Source organism: Morone saxatilis, unplaced genomic scaffold, assembly GCF_004916995.1.
Source record: "Morone saxatilis isolate NCDOM2014 unplaced genomic scaffold, NCSU_SB_2.0 Contig22, whole genome shotgun sequence".
In the NCBI taxonomy this organism is placed as follows: domain Eukaryota; kingdom Metazoa; phylum Chordata; class Actinopteri; family Moronidae; genus Morone; species Morone saxatilis.
The window spans coordinates 6946871-6968867 of NW_023339785.1; the positions used below are offsets into that span (position 1 = coordinate 6946871).

The 21997-nt window shown below is 39.3% G+C and overlaps 1 protein-coding gene across 1 annotated transcript in view; it reads left to right on the top strand.

Moving 5' to 3' along the window:
• The window catches only part of egf (epidermal growth factor), a 14236-nt gene extending 1089 nt beyond the window's left edge, over positions 1 to 13147 (top strand). Inside the window, exons 3-22 of the mRNA XM_035669502.1 lie at positions 101 to 328; positions 427 to 629; positions 735 to 848; positions 1054 to 1176; positions 4038 to 4157; positions 4774 to 4899; positions 5147 to 5283; positions 5575 to 5723; positions 5925 to 6029; positions 6402 to 6625; positions 6969 to 7136; positions 7392 to 7541; positions 7647 to 7814; positions 7910 to 8026; positions 8556 to 8678; positions 9043 to 9208; positions 10159 to 10323; positions 12391 to 12493; positions 12677 to 12773; positions 12875 to 13147. Coding sequence (XP_035525395.1) covers positions 101 to 328; positions 427 to 629; positions 735 to 848; positions 1054 to 1176; positions 4038 to 4157; positions 4774 to 4899; positions 5147 to 5283; positions 5575 to 5723; positions 5925 to 6029; positions 6402 to 6625; positions 6969 to 7136; positions 7392 to 7541; positions 7647 to 7814; positions 7910 to 8026; positions 8556 to 8678; positions 9043 to 9208; positions 10159 to 10323; positions 12391 to 12493; positions 12677 to 12773; positions 12875 to 13080 — 2992 coding nt within the window. The 3' untranslated portion in view covers positions 13081 to 13147. The remainder of the gene's footprint in view (positions 1 to 100; positions 329 to 426; positions 630 to 734; positions 849 to 1053; positions 1177 to 4037; positions 4158 to 4773; positions 4900 to 5146; positions 5284 to 5574; positions 5724 to 5924; positions 6030 to 6401; positions 6626 to 6968; positions 7137 to 7391; positions 7542 to 7646; positions 7815 to 7909; positions 8027 to 8555; positions 8679 to 9042; positions 9209 to 10158; positions 10324 to 12390; positions 12494 to 12676; positions 12774 to 12874) is intronic.
• Positions 13148 to 21997: the final 8850 nt, after the last annotated feature.

The window sequence follows — 21997 nt, forward strand, 5'->3', positions numbered from 1 at the left end:
ATATATATATTTATGTATATACATATACATATATATGTATAAATAGTGAGGAATACTTCACTGCAACCCCCTTCTGACTTTTAAAACACATATTTTGCAGGTTTCTTTTTTGGCTGTCTGGTGGGATGATTCCGAGTATCCAGCGGTATGATGTGGCGGGTCAGATGAAAACTACACTCATTAAAATGTCGGAACAACTGAGAGCGCTGTCGATTGACAGACAGGAGAAGAGGCTGTTCTGGGTTCAGTTTGGTCTGCAAGGAGAAAGTGCCATTGCCTCTTGTGATTACAACGGGAACGTCCTGCACATCATAGATCACCCACTTCAGTGAGCATGTTGTTGCATTCTAATTACTTTTGCTCTTATTTTTGTTAGTCATTTTAAGCAAACTGGGATAAACACTTGTTTTTGTTTCCTTTGGTCAGGGCTCAGTCACTGGGGATATCAGTTTTTCAGGAGCATTTATACTACAATGATGCTGCGTCTCGGGTTATAAGACAAGTAAACAAGCACACTGGTGGAGAGTCACTGAGTGTTAACATAAAACCAATGGCAAAACCTGCGGTTGATATTAAGGTGGTACATCCCCTCACCCAGCCAATGGCAGACTCCCAATCATCATTTCCAGGTTACAACTGTATTTACTTACTACTCATATTTACAATATTTTAGACCTGACCCATTGACGATGGGAATGTTTTGGTAATATATGACTGTTAACCCTTTCGAACAGGTTGTGACGAACAAAGGGGAAATTGTGTCGATGTGTGTTCCAGTCTAGCCGAGCAGGGGCCTTGCCAGTGCAGTGAAGGCTTTGCGCTCAATAAGCAAGGCACTCATTGTGAAGGTTGGTATCTATGCCATTTAATCGAGAATTCGAGAAAAAGAAAAACGCAAAAGAAGCCATAGAATTTACCAAAGTTAGCATGAGTTTCACAAGTTTGCCATCACAAACAACAGTATACAGTAAAGTATGGCAAGGTATTTAAATAAGAGCATCTACTAAAACCACATAAAAAGGTTCTATCCCTTTATTTTTCTGTGTGCCATAGATGTGAATGAATGTGCCTTCTGGAACCATGGCTGCTCTCTTGGTTGTGAAAACATTCCAGGCTCCTATTTCTGTACCTGCCCTATAGGATATGCCCTCCTACCAGACAGGAAGACATGTCAAGGTATACTGGAAATATATTTGTTATTGTTATTATGTTGAACATATTACTAATTTCTATTCTTTTTTATACTATTCTATTTGATTTTCTTAAAAAAACTCTAGTTTTGATTCCATAATGGTTTCATTACTAGTATGACCAATTCATGGCACAAATAAAATAAACAGTGTGACAGTGTTTTTTAAACTTTTTACACAGAGTAACACCTCAGTAAACATTAGGCTCACCAAGTGCCACCATTATGGCCAATGATAAAATACAGTAGTGTAAGCCAACCCTGTTCAGATATGGACACGTCATGCAGGAGGCGGGTTTAATCCTAATTAGCACCTGTTGTTAAATCCTGAATGGAACCGATTCAAGAACCTGACTAATTTGGTGTAAAGCAGGTACTTCTGGTCCATTCTCTTCCTAATAGTTTCCTTTAGCAGCTATGCTTGCAGTATTTATGAACTATTTATTATAACTCTGCTTACTATCTTGCTATCACATTTTAGCTTGTAACTAATCATGGATGTATGCCTTTGTTTATTAACTTATTTTAGATGACATTTCAGCGATCTCACAGTATTTTCATTCGAAATGTTGTAGTATTTTGACGGTATTATGTCTTTAAATTAATCTATTTAATAAAAACATAGATTTCAGAGGTTCCTCTGTATACTACAAGAAGCAGCCTGCATACCACCAGTGGTACTCATACCAAAGTTTGAGAATTAAGAGAAGAAGTTATATAGCAGTAAAACTAGCTAGCAGTGAAATCACTTAGCAATGACTGTGAATTGTGGATTCAGAAATCCCCTGGTGAGAAACTAAAGACATACTAAAACAGACATTTTCACTTATACCTTTAAAGATTGTAAATGCACTTCTGGATGATGCTGACACTATAAATAACATTGGCTCAACCCCTTGACTAACGAGAACTGGCATTAATGTAGTATTAAATATAATACCATGAAGCAGTTTTTGTCCTTGTTCAGTTAGGTAAGACAGATAAGAAAAATGTAGGTTTCATTCAAAAAGTGGCAACATTGTATTGTTTTGCTCAGCATGATGAATGTAGCTCTGGTTTCAGATTAGATCCTCTTCTCTTTGTGGTGCTATGAAAGGTGGCATTTGTCCCCCAGACACTAGTTTGACCCTACAGAGCCAATAAAAAGGATAGGTCATATGCTAAACATACTAGACTAGACATATGCAACCTGCCAGTTGTGTGTTAGGTTACTTGGGTCAAAACACTGACACTTTGTCACTAAAAGTCAACTAGGGCTGAGATGGGCTGTATAAGATAGAGGGAAGCAGGCATATATCACAAGTTGTTTTTAACTATTTAATTGTAGAGTTAGACCAATACATCTGTTGAAGCCAGTTTTCTGGTAATACTGGTCAAACGCACTATACAAAAACATATGTTGTTTGGAGACATTTGATTGTTATACTAATCCAGGTATTCCGTATAGCTTTGCTACGTCAGTCAGTGTTGCGTCATTCCTCTCTGCCATAATGCAGGTCTGTTGTCTGCCAGCATAACAACAGAATCTTTTTTAGTGACAGATACCTCAGACAATCTAATATTTTGACACAAACATATGCACTGCAGTCATGAGGGAACGTAAAGTAAATCTTTATTTAGTTAAACAAACTGGTAAAATGGTCCTAGTTGGTGATATTGTTTTGTTTATTATTTATACTTTTTTTTTTCTTTTAGGGATTGCTGTCTACTTTGTCCTGATACCTTAGTGTCACAGTGATTAACTTTATAACACTTAAAATACATTATGGACACATCCATCTCTTCTCTTCTAATCTCACAGCTATGAGGCCAAGAGAACAGGGAAGACTCACAGACACAATAAGATTAGATGACGAGGTGACATTTGCAATAGGGAACATATCTGGTCAGCAGCTTTGTCTGTCTAAGCTGTTTAGCAGACAACCTTTGCCAAGGTCCAGAGGAAAACATGCGGCCAAGTAGCAGGCCAGACAATGGAGATGACAACAGAGATTACATGGAGGAGGTTATAGCCGGGCTGCTTGTGTTTTTTACTTTTGATTCAACAGAAACAAATGAACTAATGATTCAATTCATCAATTCAATTATTTTATTTTTTATTTTTAAATCAGAGTAGATTTTTTTTTCTCAAGTTGTCATTGATTCATTTGTTTTTACAGAACTTCTAGCATATTTGCTCATAATGTATTCTTCAATTAATGTTCATAGTGCAGTATTTAATTGGTGATATGGCATATTTTTTCAATTGTACTTTATTCGTTTCTGCAACACTTAATTACTATAATTTCAATACTTACTTACTGATACTTCTACCTGCTACCACTAGGGAGAAGTTAACAGTCAAAGGCACAGCAACAGACACTGTAACTATTTCACATTAGATTCGTAACTGTATGGCTTGCCTCTGTGTACCTGGCCCATATTAACATGTACAGGAGATACCACACTCCTGTGAGCCAACATTACATCACCCTCACCACTGTGTGGCCTTTGACTACATTCTTATCATACTTTCACCTATTTTAATAGGTATAGGGTTGACTTCATACAAGGGTTTTTACGAGAGAATGGCCTAAGAAGATTATTGTTCATCCGGCTCGCTCGGAATCTACTACCTGCTGAGCTCCAAAATAACCTGGAAAACCCCCTGTACATGTAACATCACCGTTGAGCTTGATCTTGGACCTCAATAGACAGTTGTACAATATGGCATTATTTAACTCCCTTTTCTAGAAAAACTAGTTTTTTGTGTTTAACTCATTAAGCTTCAATTGATCAGATTTGTACCATTATTGTTACAATGGAAAATAACAGTGTTTGAAGATAAACATTTTCTTTCCACAATCAGAGATCACACCATGTGACGGCAATATCAAGTGTGGCCATGGATGCCTGACAACAGATGAGGGTGCTGTCTGTGTGTGTCCTGAGGGATCTTTACTAAAAGAGGATGGACAAGCCTGCACTGGTATATATGGATTATTTCTGTTTCTCCCATAATAGTCAAATAGAGCAAAGTGTATTTGTTTATTTCTTTAAAATAAAGGAATACATTTGTTATAAATAAAACACACTACAATATGAGATTCACGGGTATGTTTTCATTAGTGTAAAATCACTTGAAAATAAAGTTTTCATTACCTTAGAATGAGCTGCTTTTATCGACAAACGCCACAGGCCACCATGTTGAACCCACATGTTTCTACAGTAGCCCAGAAAATACAAACCAAATACTGGCTCTACATAGGGTCACTTGCGTTTTTTGAGTGTTTCGCAGGCAACCGTTAACACACTGGTCCTTTACCTAAATGTCTTGTAAGTTAGATTTTAATCAAAGTGGTCAAACTGAGGTGACAAGAATCAAAAGCCTTACAGCCCAGCAGTGCAGGGTGGCTTTGCATTACTGCTCATCAGATAACGATCAAACAAGTGATGGAATCAATCTAGAGGAAGACATAGAGAGGTTTTATTATAAGTTTCAATTTCCCCATCAATTAAGTTCATATCAATATACTGTATGGCGCGTTGTCCTGTTAGAAAGCTTATCTGTGTGTATGTTTACCACATTTGTTTTGCTGTTGCAGGCTGCTCATCTGCAGACAGAGGGGGCTGCAGTCAGCTCTGTACTCCTGTCACCCCTAGTAAGTGGCAGTGTGGTTGTCTGCCTGGCTACCAGCTCCACCATGATGGCAAGCGCTGCATTGCTTCTGGTGAGTCATACTATGGCAAAGCAGTCAGCTGCTTGGGTGGATAAGCCGACACAGATAAACAGTCTCTCACTATCATTCACTATCTAGCTAATCTTGTTGTTACTCTTTCACAAACACATTCTGTAAATTAAATGGAGGTGAAAATTACAAGGTAAAATGCTAATTACTACATAAGTGGTTTTACATCAACTACAGTACATCTGATCATATAATAACATTTTAATATTCATTTTGATATTTTCTTCAGGACCACCACCTTATCTATTAGTTGCCAATCTAGTGGATGTGCGACAAATTAATCCTGATGGCACTGGGGATCAAACCCTCGTGGAGGAGCCCAGAGGAACAATCATAGGTTTAGACTACGACCCTGTCCAGAACAATGTAAGATGAAAAAAAAAAAGCCCTCTAATCTTCCATTGCCATTTTGTTTCAGATTTTTCAATAGAGGCCGTAGTAGTAGACTATGTACTATACTAACCTCATGAGTCTTCCAGTTTCAGTGTTGGCAAAGACATCTAGTGACACCTAGTGGACTGACACTGTAATTTGATGGCCTTTAGGGTTTAACGATCTTCAATTAAAAAAATGTTTTCTACTTTGATAGTTGCAATAAAGATGTATATTTATATAATAAATGCATTTGCTTATATATGTTTTTTATGCATTTTGAAGGTTTACTTTGCTAGTACAAGCCAGAAGACAATAGAGCGGGTTGATTTAAACGGTGGGTCCAGAGAAGTTCTTGTCTCTGATGGATTGGAGTCTCCAGAAGGACTATCAATTGACTGGGTGTACCGCAGGATGTACTGGACTGATAAAAGGTGTGTGGTGTTTGCAGAGACTAAATGTTGTGGATAGTTCATGATGATTGTTTGGTTATGTGCTGGAGCTGCATTTAACTGATGTCGCTTTTTGGAGTTGTTTTTTATAAAAATGTTAGCAACTCTCTGGGTTTCTAAATATTATCAAATTGAATGTGTTTTTGGTTTTCAGTTTAATAATTGTTTACTTTTGTCCTCCAGCCAGTCAACTGTTGAGTGCAGTACCTTGACTGGACTGAACAGGGAAACCATTGTAAGCACAGGGCTGGAAAAACCAAGAGGAATCGCTGTTCATCCTTTGGCAAAGTGAGTGTGGCTGTATGTGCATGATAGTTTAGTTTTGTTAGTCTGAGATCAGCAGTGCATACAGAATGGGCTTGGCTGACCTTTGTGGGTGCAGATAACTGATGACCACTGCTAGAAGTGATAGAAAATGGACGAAAGACTATTTACTTGTGTTTCAAAAAAATCCAGAACTGTACGATAACAAGTTGGCCTTGTATTGTTTGAGTCTCTGAACCGTAGAGATCTACTGCTAGCAACATTAGCATTGTAGCTAAGTGGGAGCCGGTTATTACAGTGCCACAGGGAGTTCTGGATGGACACACTACAGGTTCTCTGGGATTAATAAAACCCCTATGCCTAATTTACAATGCTCTTTTTTTTTTACTTTTTGAGGAAGTTGTTCTGGACTGATATAGGCGCCCAGCCTGTCGTGGAAAGTGCCTCTTTGGAAGGGAAAGACCGTGTAGTCATTGCTAGCACCAACCTTGTGACACCAAGTGGTCTGACCATCGATTTCACCGCTGATCGCCTGTTCTGGTGCGATCAGAGCAGCGGCCTGGTGGAGACTTCTGCACTGGATGGTTCAGATCGACAGGTCCTGTTAGAGAACCAAGTAGGTGAGGCTTCTGTGACACATACACAAATTCACTGTATAGAGAAAATGTTGGATTTCAATATTGCAGCATAGAACATAACAACTGAATCTAAGATGTCCTAAAGCAGCCATCGAAGGGGAAGAGATTAAAATTTTGTATATGCTCTAATTCATTCTCTCATTCAGTGATGTTCCCAGGTAACTGCCTATTGCCTTGAAACGTCACTCAAATATGTTCCTGCTTTAACCTGTCCTTGCCTTCACAGTAGTGTCTAAGATAATATGAACACAAGATGCACAAAAGTACTCACCCTGAAGCACTTAATGAACAGCACTCTTCTTTCGCTCAATTCTGATTCACCCAGGCCGACCTTTCGACCTCGCAGTATTTGAGGACAGGTTGTGGATATCTGATTGGGAGCACCAGCAGCTGAGGAGCGTACACAAGTGGACTGGGAAAAAGCTGCAACGTATCCATGGCCACATGGTCCAACCAGCATCCATAGTGGTGGTGCATCCCCTTGCTAAACCAGGTACAGAGACAACAGGGATGCTCAGAAATCATACACTGAGGGTTATAAATACCACATGTAGCAACTCTAGCACAAGCAAGATAAAAGGAAGGATTACAAAATGCTCTCAAGTTGAAAGTACATTATGACAAGTGACTGTTGTCTTTCTACCACATATATATTAGTAAATACTGTGCAGGCTAGCAACAACAAAATAAGTTCCACTCATCCTAAAAATTCATGATTGAGCTTTTAATTGTCACTGTGCATCCTCAGGAGCGGACGTTTGCCTTCACCTGAATGGAGGTTGTGCCCAGGTGTGCGAAAGCATACTGGGATTCGCCCACTGCTCCTGTCTGCCACGCTACGTCTTAACAACTGATAGAAAAAGCTGCTTGCTTGCAGATGCTTCGAATGGAACAGCAGGTGACTCACTTTAAGCCATTTTACTTAAGGCGCTTCTGTATAGGCTATTGAGTAAAACTGTCCAATAATGGATGTTCAGGTTAACTATATGAACTCACTGTGTAGAATCTGGAGACCGTGAATCCACTGAAGTAACGTCTCTCAAAAACAAAACATTCAATGATGAGGGCACTCCCCTGACAACACCTGACCTGTCCAGTGATAAAGCGGAGGCTGATTTAGACTCTGATGTAGGCACGGAGACAACGCTCTTCACAGACAAGATGGTTTCAGGTAAACAGTATACCTTTAAATGACTGGTAGTTCTTCCAATTTAAGATCTTACTCTAACTAAATGTTATGATTCCATATGTCCCCTTCTCCGTCAGACCAGAATGAGTGTTACTCACTTCGCTGTGATGTAAATGCACAGTGCCTGGTGAATGCTGGCAGCCCAACCTGTCTATGTCTAGAAGGTTTTACAGGTGATGGACAGTTGTGTGTGGGTGAGTATTTCTGTTTCTGTTCCTGTCTAGGGATGACGAAACATCCTGAAAAAAGCTCATGGGATTACATTTGATACGGACAGCTTTATCTCATTTACTGTAGCGGGGGTTTAAATTGTACATTTTGCATTATGCTGTGGCATAGGTGACAGCAATGGGAATGAATGAAAGAATCATTTTAGATATAAAAAACATTTAACAGAGGCAGAGCTGCTCTGGAGTAATAGATAACCAAAATATTAAAGATAAACCTTAATGACAGGAGCTACGGCCAAAATGCCTAAAACGTCTCAAAATTAAGTCTTCCAAAAATTCTGATTATTTCTTTTGCAGAGCTATTTTAGTGTCTGCTAGGTTTGTCTGTATGTAGTAATCAGAAGTCATGTGTCAACTAATCTGAAGGATAAAACAACACAGTTAACATTGACAAGTGCAGGCCCAGTTATAAAGGAACTTAAAGAAAAATCTAAATTGTAAATCTATTATACTGAGTACAGTGACATTTTGTGTATTTTCTCCTTTTGTTTAGATATTGATGAGTGTAAACAAGGAACACACAAGTGTGACAACAATGCAGAATGCCAAAATACTTTGGGGAAGCATCTCTGCAAGTGCCAGGCTGGATACCACGGCAATGGGAAGACATGCCAAGGTGCATCTCAGTTATTTACTGCACATACAATTTTTCAGCACTAGTTATTACAATTAGAATATTAGTAAAAATGTCAATGAAACCACGCACAACCACACAAGTGTTTTTGCTTTACCATGTACCATTTAAGAGGTGAGAGATTAGGCAGAAAATAAGTAAAGTGGAGGCTTACATCCAACACTAGTACATCCAAAGTATCTCATTACTGCTATGTAATATAACCCCTATGTACTTCTATTATATGAGTCCTCTGGAAGGAGGAGCAGTATTGTAAAGAGCAGACTATGGATAAAGGTATTAAAAGTAACAGTACCATACTGTATATTTGTCTAATTAATGAAATCCCATCCCTAATCATCTCAAGAGTTGGAGACCACATCGCCATGGGTAACAACTGGTAGTCCTGCTGATGTCACCACCCGACACCACAACAGTAACTCAGTACAGACTTGCCCCTCCACCCATGAATCCTACTGTCTGTACCAGGGTGTCTGCTTCTACTTTCCTGAAATGGAGTCCTATGCTTGCAAGTAAACAAACCCTCTTTTGTAACCCCTCAGGAGGACCCCTGACCTCCACGTTTAACAGTTTACTGATATCTTGTGATGCTCACTTTCTCAAAATGATCATCTCGTTTTGTTGTAGATGAGTTCCATTATAAGCTTCTCTTTGTTATTTTAAGATAGAAGTTGCACTGCAAAATATGCAGTAACTCAAACTATCATCAGGAGAATATTTAAATGATCTCTGGGAAGTATTTTCCTTTTCACGCAGCACTTTACAAACATTTGGAATAAAATTCCATCTTAAAAGGCCATCATTAGAACATATTAGATAGTATGAGAACACTTCACACCACATTGCTGTATGGTGTTGCATTTTGATCAGCTTATGTCTCATGTTACTACAGCTGAGAAGCAGTAGATGTCACTATTGTTCCATGATTAAAGCCACTACCTCTTGGCTCCACTCACAGAGAAGGCTATAGGACAGAGGATTAAGAATTTGACCTTTTCATACATACATATGCGACATAAACTATTCTACAAACAAAATATATATATATATTAAGGGCGTCAATGATATGCTTACATCAAGCTCTAATGGGGGCTGAACAAAAGACATTTACATTTGTTCTATAGTTTGACGACATTGTTTCAGCATTCAACTCTACTACTAACTATTTAGTTTATCAACAAATTATTATTTAAAAAAAAATGTATTTAAAAAAATTATTTAAAATTAACTGTATTTTGCTGTTAATTTTGTGATTACTGAAATCTTGAAAATTATTATTTTTTTAAAATAATTTAGCATTGTTGAAATCTTGTAAGTACGTTCTTACTTGCTCAATAATATATTCTGATGATGTTTGCCTTTTTCTATTTATGCCTGTAAATAAAAAAATAAATGGCTGGTATTTACTTTTAAGAAATAATAAGTCTGACTTTAGACTGTGACTTTGTTGAACCTGTTGCAGTTGTGTATCAGGCTACATGGGGGAGCGCTGTCAGTTCAGCGACCTGGAGTGGTGGGATCTTCAGCAGGCTGAGGAGGAGAAGAGAAGAAACGTGGTAATTGCGGCCTGCATGGTGGTCCTCGTTTCCCTGCTCTCCATCGCTGCCTGTGTCACCTACTGCTACGGGTGAGAAACAAGATGTGGTGAATGCATACAAATCTACAATGTAAAATGTAAGAAAGGGTAATTGAAGAGAGGGAGTACGAAAAAAGGAAAGGGAAATTTTCCATTTGGAAATGAGGAAGGGAGGAGCAACAGGGGAAATATTTGTCAAGAGTTGAAAGGAAAAAGAAAGTAGAGACTGGAGAAAAGGAACAAATGGCAAGGCATAATGAAGGGAATGAGGGAGGAAACAATGAGAAAGAAAGGCAAAAAAGTAAGCAAAAAGGTGAAAACAAAATATATATATAAGATTGGAAGGAAAAGGAAAAGTTTAGAAAGGACAATGTATGGAAGAAAGGAGGGGAAGATAAAAAATGAGCTGCAGAGGAAATGTGTGGAGAAAGACGGGAAATCTAATCAAACAAGAAGATGATGTTGGATTTACAGTGAAAGATACAAGGAATGTACAGTCATGTAAAAAAGGTACACCTGGGAAATCTCCTCTGCTGAAATATTCCAAGGAAAATTTTAACCATTTGCTCAAAACTACATTCCATAATGTAGCACATTTTCCAATTGGTTTTCCCTGAAACTATTATAAAGCAAAACTAATGAGCCAAAAAGAATTCTAGTCATACCTTTTCTGTCTGTTTAAAATGAAAACGTTTACAACATTCAAAAGGATGGTGATAACACTGAAAAAAAATAAAATAAAGAAAAATACTAAAAAAAGTTAGTAGGGGTGCAATTTGCAACCCACCTACCAACCTAGGTCTTTCTGGGTCGGTTTTTTCAAACACTTTTGGCTGAGAAAAATAATAAGAACAACAACGAGAACACAAACAAGAAGGTTCCAGCAGCTGGAACCTGGGGAGACTTTTTCTACGTTCATCTGCACATACGTCGATGTGCGTGCTGGTGTATGCACTGCAATAATGATGTATAATCAGCAGTGTTGTGTTTAACCTCCTGGACACTGGAAGCACAGCGCAGCACAGATAGCCAGGGAGGAGCCGTTCCAGCAATGAATGAGCTGACAGCGTTTAGAGGTGTCTATCAAACCCAGGGTGGCATGAGCCGTGTAATGTCGGTGTCTCAGCGTGACAGCGGAGGGTCGGGGAGCAGATCACATGTGGAACGAATGGAGCATGCAACCGTGGTTAGCTGAGAGAGGAGCATACATAAAGTATGCGCTGAAATCCCTCCTCCCTTTTATTTCCACCTGAGCTGTCTCTAAGTAGCTGATTTGTTTTACGGTTGTTTCGCTGGCTTATGGACAAGGCTGTTGGCATTCTCCACTCTTTTGACTCACAAAGCACACACCCCCCCCACACCTACTACACCCTAACGTTTGGAGTCCTGCTTCCCCTGTGGAAGTGGCACGCTTTCAATTACATGCTTGGTTTAGCTTGTTCTACAGCAATTACACATAAAAATAGGTCATTTCTCAGCTACAAAATGGAGCCGCTGAGGTATGACCCCAGTGGAAACGCTACATGGCCGCCAATAGCTCTGTCTCAAATTGCCTTCTGCACTTGACTGCAAGTGCACTTACGCAGTTTTTGAGTTTGGTGGTTTAGTTTCCTCTGCAACGCACACAGAAGTAGTGATATGGGCTAAACAAAACTCAACCTCCGTCTCATGCTGTCTTTTTAGGCTCAAACATGCAAACAAATACGCTAAAAAGACACACACACAGCCCTTTGGGTAGTTTATCACCAAACCTAAATGTATCTCTTCTGGTCAGCAAGTAGGCTGTAAAGACATAAGGCACACAGAAAGCAACTGTCACATCTGTTGCGCAGTTTTACCGTATATACTGTATGCGTGTGCACGTAAATGTGCCGGGAATTACTGGGAACGTTGAGAGCACAGTCCAATTTTATATTTCCTACTATGCTGAATTTGAATGCATCATTTTCCTGCAAGGGCACCACCTCTGTGACTTGATAACCATGTAAATGCCACATGAGTCTGCTAATAATTGCATGTAAACTGAAATTAAAGTAAAATGAATGTTGCCTCGAGGACCCTTGAGATGAATACATTAACTGGAATACTGCATGTGTGCTTTTACTGTCTTCCACGCAGAACCAGGAAATTCTTCCACAAACAACCCTCAGTGGATGATGTGAGTGAGACCAGCGTGACAGATGAGAGCGTGTCAGAGACCACGACCACCAGTGTGCCTCGGGTAAGACCACCATCACCAAGCTCTCACAAATGCATCTTTAAGTACAAAAAGTCACCAGTTAACCACGTATGACTGTACTCCAACTTGGTTCTTTGAAGACAGCAACATAACCAATGGAGCTAAAGTTCTAGAAATGTGTATAGAAGCTCATAAACCTTAATGAATTACTGTATGAATGTACAGTTCTACATGGTGGTAGAGAATGGTGTGGAGGGAATGGTCATCCCTGCCATGGGCTGTCCCAGGAGAGCTGTCTGTCCATCCTGCTCTTCAGAAACAGGTAAACCCATATTCAGCTTTTCACACTGTGTAATTATTCATCTTTCTGTATCTTCATATTTTCATCCTGATTACATTTCTAAAGAGTTCTTTTTTTGCCAGGTGACAACCCAGTGTCTGAGGAGGCGGGAACATTGTCCAAACACAACAGAGGGTACGAGTGCTCCATGGTGTCGGCTGTTGCCATGGAGACCACGCAACCCGCTGTCCCTCACTCGAGTCCATCGGTGTCAAGCTCATTTCCTTCTGCGTCTTTGGAGCCACCACTGCTCTCCCAGACTCCCGGCCCAGAGTCCTCTGCTTCCTAGTTAACCAGAGAGACTGACACAGATGTACAGTTAAACGCACATACACCGCACAACATCTGGCTGACGCACAAACTGCAAATTGAGAGTTTCACTCCGCATTAAAATGCCTCATAAATGAAGAAAATGTCACATAAGCTGTTGCCTACCTAAAAGTTCTTTGTGGCTACTCTAAGCTGTAGGTTTCTATTATACACAAAATGTAAAGTCAGGCTGGTTCATGGAAGCCATTGAAAAACACAGGTAACTGGTAGCACCACCCAGAATAAATCATTCAGTGGTACACAGAAAATAATTTACATTATAAGATGTAGTGACAGCGATTGGTTTGACACAGAAAAAACACTAGTTAGTTAGCATTAACACTGACAGAGCTGTGACATGTACACAAAGTCAAACTGAACTAAAAGTAATGCAAGGAAAAAAGAAACTATAGTTAACACTCAGAATGTATCGAATGTTATAAAAACTAATATAGACAAAAATATATAAATAAATGACATATACAAACTGAGTAACAAGTGAACGATAAAATCTGATTACAATTTTGAAAAGAATGATGTTTTCACTGCTTGCTTTTGAAAAGAAATTGAAGAATCACTTCTGCTTACAAGTTGTCATGGGCCATTTTTAGAAAGGTTTTCAGTTTGATTTCTGTTTGTCCGGCATGAAGCATATGTATAAGGACCTTGATTCACTTTTTATTTTATACCCCAGTCAATTTTATTTGTATAGCTCAAGATTACAACTTTGCTCAATGACTTTTACATGTTTCATGACTAGTCCCCACAAAGAACCCCCCAGGTCAGTCTACCAATGAATAATGGACATTTATACTAAAGGATTTCACTCCTCACAGCAAAAGGTGTAAATGCTTCATTAAAGTAAACAATGTTTCTTGTGTGTTTGCGTCTGCTAAATAAACTTTATGCTACCATTACATGTTTTATAATTAGCATATATCTAAACACGTTTCTCCGATTGCTTGCATTAAGCTGCTGCAGGAGAGCAAAGGATGAAGAGTGATTGCTTGCTTGTGTTTTAAAGGGATGTGTTTTTGTTTTGTTGTTCAGATATCACGCTCATGTTTTCCCCATTTGTTCCATATTTCATGGAATAGTTTTGAGAGGTTTTCCATTCTTATGTTTGTACAACTCCGATTATTTAACAGCTGCAAGGTGTTAGCCCGCGCCAATTTGTTGATGGTGTTGCTGTTCACATTAGCACTCGCAGTTTGAACAGGGTCACTCGCACGGTTCCTTAAGTTTCCTGCGTGAGCGCAAATCGATCGCTACAGTGACTCAAAGAGTCGACCGGATGGAATGATTGATACAACTGTTCCCACTGAGGCTGCATTACTAAAAACTCAGACCTGTATCTAATGTGGATCACATGTGACCAAATCAGAATTACAGAAGGTCGTATTCAGTGTGATTTGAGATGTTCCTGCTGTCAACAGCAAAAAAGAAAGAAATAATCTGACTTGGGTCACTTTTATGTTACGTATCTTACATTCAGCTCCAGTTAATTAAATGTGATGTAACCCATGTAAACACTGAATATGCACCACATGTGCCTGGTAACATTTAGTCAAAGCTAGCTAGTACGTCAGCACATTCACTCACACCAGCTAACTCAACTAACCTGGCAACTGTGATACTGTTAGCAAATGGTATATTTATTTTTATACAAAAATCTAGGTATGTTTCCTCCTGCCAAAGGACTATACTTTTAGAAATAAGCTGAGGGTAGCTGAACTGAATTGTTTGTTTTGGAAAGGGAATGTATCTTGCTATTGATGTCTACCTAATTTCTTTGCAGTATGAGTTTTTATATCTTAACTAGCAAAACACTGGTAATATTTATTTGGAGAGCACGAGCAACATTTAGCATTTGTATTCACACCGTGTTCAGCTCTGATTGTGTATTATTTTCAGCCCATATGTACTATTACTGAAATTAGAAAACTGCAAGATGACGCTTGTTTTCATTTCAATTAATAAAATTATATTCACAAAAAATGTGCTGTGTACATAACTGCAACATATTTAGCACTGAACTGCGTTTACTGGACACAGGAAACAAACAGCAGTTTTTTCTTAACCCAGCCACTTTTGTTGGCAAAATACACTTTTCTAATGACATTATTTTCTTAGAATTGGAAGATTATTTTGGCCATACATAGCCCATCTGTCTCGTTACACCCCATCACACTCTTCTTCCAAGCTCTTGCCCTTGCTCCATTGATGATGCTTTTCTATCCTCCACCAAATCTAACGCTCTAGTGATGTTGGTACCAATGCTGCCACCCTCCACCACCACCACCACTCTCCTGTCCGTCTATTTCTATTTCTATCTGTCTCTGTCCGCGACTCTGTCTCAAGGTTGACTGGGAATTGTTAATAGACGGGCCCACGGCCTCTTTGTTTCGAGGCACTGGCAGAAAACAAAGCACTTTAACTCAAAAACCATCAGGGGCCACATCGATATTGATTTTCCTGCCAAGACACACTTATCTATATATTGGCCTCCATTAGGGCTAACAGATAGGTTAGGGCACCACTCGAAACAGCAGCAGATAAGCCTTCAAGTAAAGATGAAATTGGGCCCAGTGTCAATTTATCGTGTATTATTCCTCAATTGGGGCAATAGGGGGCAATAGAGTCACTGACACTGTAAGTAACAGGGGCCTCAAGAGGCCTCCATTCTGTGTCATTTTTGGAGGAGGCATTGTTTTAAATGTTAATATGAATATACACATGCCAGTTTATTACATACACCTAGACCTAGCTAAAACTAACAGTCATGGATTATCATTATTATTATTGCACAGGAAGTTATTTAGCTGACCCACACGGATACAGATGGGGTGGACAACATAAAAAAACAAAAAACAAAAACTGGACATTATAAGCTGTTGTATGAGCCTGCATTAGGAGTAACTAAGAAAGTGGCAACTGACTGACTGCTGATGTTAGCGTGTCTTTCTCTTGGACTGAACTGTAGTATTACTGTTACCTTACACATACATTAATGTTGTAAGAACACCAGAACCAAAATCGGCTTTTTTTTCCCCCTTTTATTGTGAGCTACGTTCTTGCTAGTCCCAATGTCCCAAGCAATCCCAAGGATCACCAGTCTGGACATGTTTTAATGGATCGGAACTGACTAAAATAAAATCGAATCCTGTCCAGACTGTGTTTTGTCATATCATTTCCGCTGCCACTAATAACCTGTGGCCTTCAGTATGGATCGAGAAGCTCCTGAAAAATAATGAGCCAGATACATATTTAATCCACGTTTGAGTCTGTACCATCAGGACATCCTTACTTGCAAAGCAAATCAACTGATGTTACTGTACTAGCAGACACTACGCTTGCTGATACAATAATGGATTTGCTAGCCAACGCCAGAAACATTTTCAGTGTACCAGATGAAGTATCTGGATTAATCAGCGACTAAACCAAAGGCAGCAGACAAACTAGCCACATTTAATTTGGTTGAAATGGCCATATTTAAAGTTAGGAAACAATCCATCACAAGCTGTAGACACAGCCACCAGGATATCATCTGAAAGATGTACAGTGTCATTACAAAGCACAATTCCAAAATGCAAAGCTCTCAAAAAGAGAAAGAGAGAGAGAGAGAGAGAGAGAGAGAGAGAGAGAGTCCAACTTTAGTGTTGTTCCTCTCAAGTCATTTGCTGTGTATGTACAAGCTTTACGTTTCAGTTTTAGCTTCAGATGTTGAGTTGTTTAAAAGTCTAATAAAAAAGTGGAGGGGTGAGGGGCTGAATGTGTCAGCGGATTATCACAGACACAGTAAGAAAAGGCAAAAACATGCACTGAAAGTTCATTCATTAAAGGGTAGTTCATCCATTGAATCCATTGAAAAGATATGTTAATACGATAAAGGTATGGAGAAGATTGGACGTGTGGAAGTTCTTTGAACAATACAAAGAACATACACACACACATACATACATACATACATACATACATACATACATACATATAGTGAATTCATTCCGTTTCTATTAGCTCATTTTGTGTTTTCTGCCAGATGGGGCTAGCTTTGCTTTATCGCTCACGTCTCCATCCCAGCCCGGAGGACAGCTGACGGGGGCTAAAGAGGGAATTATCTACCCACTCAAAAGCTTTGCTCTGATCCTTCAGGTCAGTTTTCGGTCCCTCCAGCTCTTGAGCAGTAACACTAGTTTGCAAGGATTTGGGCAGATTAAAAATGAAAAGGGGAGGGGGTCTAATGCATGTATTGGACATTGATACATGAGTCAGAATCTATGGGTGCACCACAGAAGAGGGGAAGCCCCAAACCTGGGAGTTCCCTTGGTAGTTCTGTCTCCTGAGGGGCAGTTGGAACATTTTGAGTACACTGATTCAAAGCCTGAAATATGCTTATTCCTTCAGTGGCAGCCTTAAATTCCTTGAACGTAATGTGCATCAATGAATGTTGCCCTTACTGCAACATAAAAACTGAAATATTTCAAAAATGTCTGGAGCTGTTTCAGAATACCCAGTCGAACAGATGTATTAGTGCGTTTCCCACCCTGGTCATAACTGTTAACCCATATATCATATATTAGTTCAGAAAATATATCTGTTATATGATGTCATATTTAATACTCTTATTTATTATGTTGAAAGTTGACCCTTCCCACACAAGCCAACAAGTACTCACTGTGTGAACCCTTTAGAACCATCTTAGGACAGTAAACTGATAATAGATAATAGATGGATTATTAATACATAAATAAATGCTAATGACTAAAGAGAAGCCAGAGAATAAAGGTCCATTTGTTATGTCCAATGGTCCTGGAGAGAATACCATCATACTGTAAGAGCAGCAGACCTCATTAACAGAAATGGCTGACAATTAAGGTTGCTCACGCGGTTTACGTGCTCACTCTTACAGACGTTCCTACAAAACACAAAGAGAAACCAAATGTGAGAGTTATGCAGGCACATCGTCAGAATGATTGCATCCGGATTACATCAGGAATTCTCACATTAAAGGAGAACTGGGAAAACACATTCGTCATGCCCATTTTGTTTTGTGTTGTACTGCTCACAAAGAAAAATCGAATTTCTATGTCTGAGGTAGGACTGTGTTTGTTCCAGCAGATGGCGACAGTGTTTAAGGAAAAACACTTCACAGGATCGAGCTTGGGAAACTGTGATAGTTGTTTTATTAGTATTAGTAGCAGTAATATATCAAAAAGAACTGCTTGGCCAGTAACTCACAGGTCAGAAATGTGTATTATTATAAAATGCTCATGTTAAAGACAGATGTCTGCTGTGACCTTTGAAGTGAACAGGTCAATCCTGACAGGAGCTACGTTGTTGCACGTAGACTAAAACAACAGTGATGGTTGCGTAAGATCAATCACTTCACACTTGGATTTACTTAGTAAAGATGGGGAATGCACAGTACGGTAATGCACTTATTGGCAGTGCTGCACGTCAGCACAAAAAACTACAGCTGTCTTTATTGGATGGGATTACCTGGGCTTTAACCTTTTTGTGGCAAAGATATATCTGCCAACAAAAGAGTGAAAAAAAAGAAATAAATCAAAAAAGTTTGTAAAGTCAGCCCAAGAGTCTTAATCTCCTCTTTCTTGCACTTTTAAATACAGTGTTCCTCAGCCAAATTGATGCAAAAACTAAACAAAGTGATACAATACTGTATGTATTTGCAGCCCCGTGTGCAGACGTAACTGCATGATGGGAATTTTTGACATAATTACATTTAAAAAAGTCAATTCTACCGTTTACTACATGAAACAACACATTCTCAAGAACAATCCCGTTGTACTGAAGACTAAACATGGTAATGCAGACTGATCGTGCCAAAAGAAAACACAAATACTATCGTCCGAAGTAAGTCGCTCTTTTTCATACTAATGTGAATTTTTCGACAACCTCACACGAGTCAAACTCACTACACGAGAACAGCTGTCTTCTAGTCACCAGTAATCACGTTCACCAGTGACCCACTGTGCACACTAAAAGTATGTGCAGTTTAAACCCGACGACATGAACACAGTCCAACTGGTGCCCCTCCTGTAACAACTGAACAGCGCATTCACTGCAACGAATGAGACAGAGCACCACAGGGCCCCCAGGGTCTGCTAACGAAAGGCTAATGAACGCCATGTTTAACGAAACAAACAGAACAACCGTTTTCTACTATGTCCGTGCCAATACATCGCCTTGCCTTTTTGAAGTTCTGCAAACAATTACCTCCCCTCCCAACATAACTACAAGCATAGACTGACCCCAGAAACAGTTTCGATTTCTGTCAAACTCTGCCACAACTTAAAATCCCATCTCTTTAGTCGGAGACAGAACTTAAAACCTCATAGCTCATTATAACAACAGAACCAGTACTTTCTCGCCACATTAAGGGATTCACTGGGAACTCAAAAGATCCATGGTGTTTGATTTAAGGCGGAGCGCCCTTCATCGTCGGCTGTTCTGCTTCTTATATTTTTTGCCAAGTAGTGTGTGACACCACAGCAGCATTTTTGGATTACACTCAGTAACTATATAGATTTCATCAAAATTACATTCATCCTTACAGGAGATATGTCTGTCTAATAAAAACCCATCTGTGAGGCAAGCCACAGCGGTGTTCTGTTGTCTTGGTGGCCGGCCGCCCTGCTAAGACTTGTTATCACCATGAACAAATTATTGAAATAGGCCAGCTACTAAACTCATGGAGCATCCTCAAAGTATGTAGAGCAATAGGACAGTAGGCGATCACGTCTACTAGAGGTTCCCTGGAGTGCTTGTGTCTCTCGTCTCTCTGTGGAGTTAGTTTGTGAGCCTGCCCATCGGAACCGCTACGGACCCAGGCTGCTGTCCATCATCCGTAACTGTTACACTACACATTCACAGACTTCAGTTCTGCTAGATACCTTTCTGCAAACTGAAAAAAATGATGTCTGCATTCATTTTAAGTTAGCCACTTCCAGGGGTTAGTGAACCTTGTCTCATTGACCTAACACTGTCATTACACACACCTGTGCTTTAAAAATGGTCTGTTGATGCTGCCTGTTTAAAACTACAGTATATACTTCATACTGTAAGACAATATTGTTGCCGTGCAATTTCTCACATCATTTTGTGTGAATTATAACACTATAACGATAACAAGTGAGGGCAACGTTTGCAAATAACCCTACATAAAGTTTGAGTTAATGCACTGAAGGCTGGAGTCCTGACAGTAATGCAAATGACCTAAACTTTACCACAGGAGAGGCACATTATGTGACGTTTATCAACATTATATTGAGCTTTTCTCTTGTTGTTAAAGCTTGTTAATCATCTAGCAATTAGCAAGATGATTAGCAATATTTCAAAAATCAAGTCTGCACATCTTGAATTTCCCTCGGGATAAATAAAGTATCTATCTACATTGGCGCCACAAGCTAACGTTAGCTAACCTTCAGCATTAGCCAGTCGCTTCTGTGACTTCAGCCTGGTGAGACACTGCCATGTTTTCCAAACTGAGGGGTAAATAATAATAGGTGTTTTTTTTTTTCGTTTTTGGCCATTTCCTAGCAGTGGGTTAACTTACATGTTAAAATGTCTGTTCACATTATAGGACCTGCAGTCACAGGTCAGGTTGGAGTTAGCTAACGCTAGTTAGCTAATTGGGCGTTTGTGAAATATGAAATCAATTCAACCTTTGAAAAACCTCACAAGTTATTTAACAACACTTACCGCAGTTTTGAAGACAGATTCCAGACTCTCTTTTATGCAGCCGAACAAAAATATTGTGCCTGCTGCACAATAAATAATAGTTTTTAACCATTAACAGTATGGTTTTAACTCCTTCACCTTCAAATGGACCAGCACCCTGAAGTGAGAGGGTCAGGAACATAACAACATACCGGTATATCAAAGGGGAAACAGGGAAACCATTTATGTTTGTGTCTGTCTATCTGGTATAAAACAAATATATAACTCTGCTTACATAGTTCGAAGTAGGACTTTATTATTAGTAGTAAGTTTCCACTGTAAGCTGAGTGGCTACAGTAGAATCCAGCTAGCTATCAAACATTGTGCCCTGCATGTACTCATGAGCAATTCTTCCTTCAGTATGTTGCTACCATTGACACATGCACAGTATGGCATTTAAGTGAAACATTTATTTCTCTAGAAGGCAAACTTTGATTTAATGGGTGCTTAGGCATATCTCCTACAGTGAATCACGGGTAAAGAATACACAATGATGTTAAATGAGCAAGGTACCAAAATAATGAACAGTAGAGAGCAGACAACCTCAACAGCTTTGGCACAACTGCAGTTAGTCTCAATGCTTAAGCTTTATTGCACAATTGCACCTCTAGGGGGAGGACAGGTACAGGGGATGTGAACACTTTTGAATGCAGGTCCAAAAGTAATTGTGGAATGGTTAGTTGGTTGAGCCACTTTGCTCAATTACTCAGGTCATGTGTGCCGTTTACACCTGCCACCAGCCAGTTTTATCCAGTGTTCACACACACACTGACTTTAGTGACTCGAGTGAAACCAGAAAGTGGAATCACTGATATTCATGATAAGGTATGCTGTGAGCTCTTTCTGAATACTGCTGCTTGTAAATCTGATACGTAGCCTCTAAAATGGCTTTTCACATTCAGCCCCCAAAAAAGGATTAAGTATGTGTAACGCAAAGATGTTGCAGCTGTAATAAAAAAGAAACACCACAGGCACGTCACATTTTTGTACGCTTTGTTCATACGTTAAGTTTTTCAGCAACAATTGTTTTTGACATTGATACAGTGCAAATGCACGATAGCACAACAGACACAATTAAGGATACATACTATTTTTTAAAGTCAATACAGCAGATTTTAACAATTTGCATGTTTGATTTTTTTTTTTTTTTTCTAAAC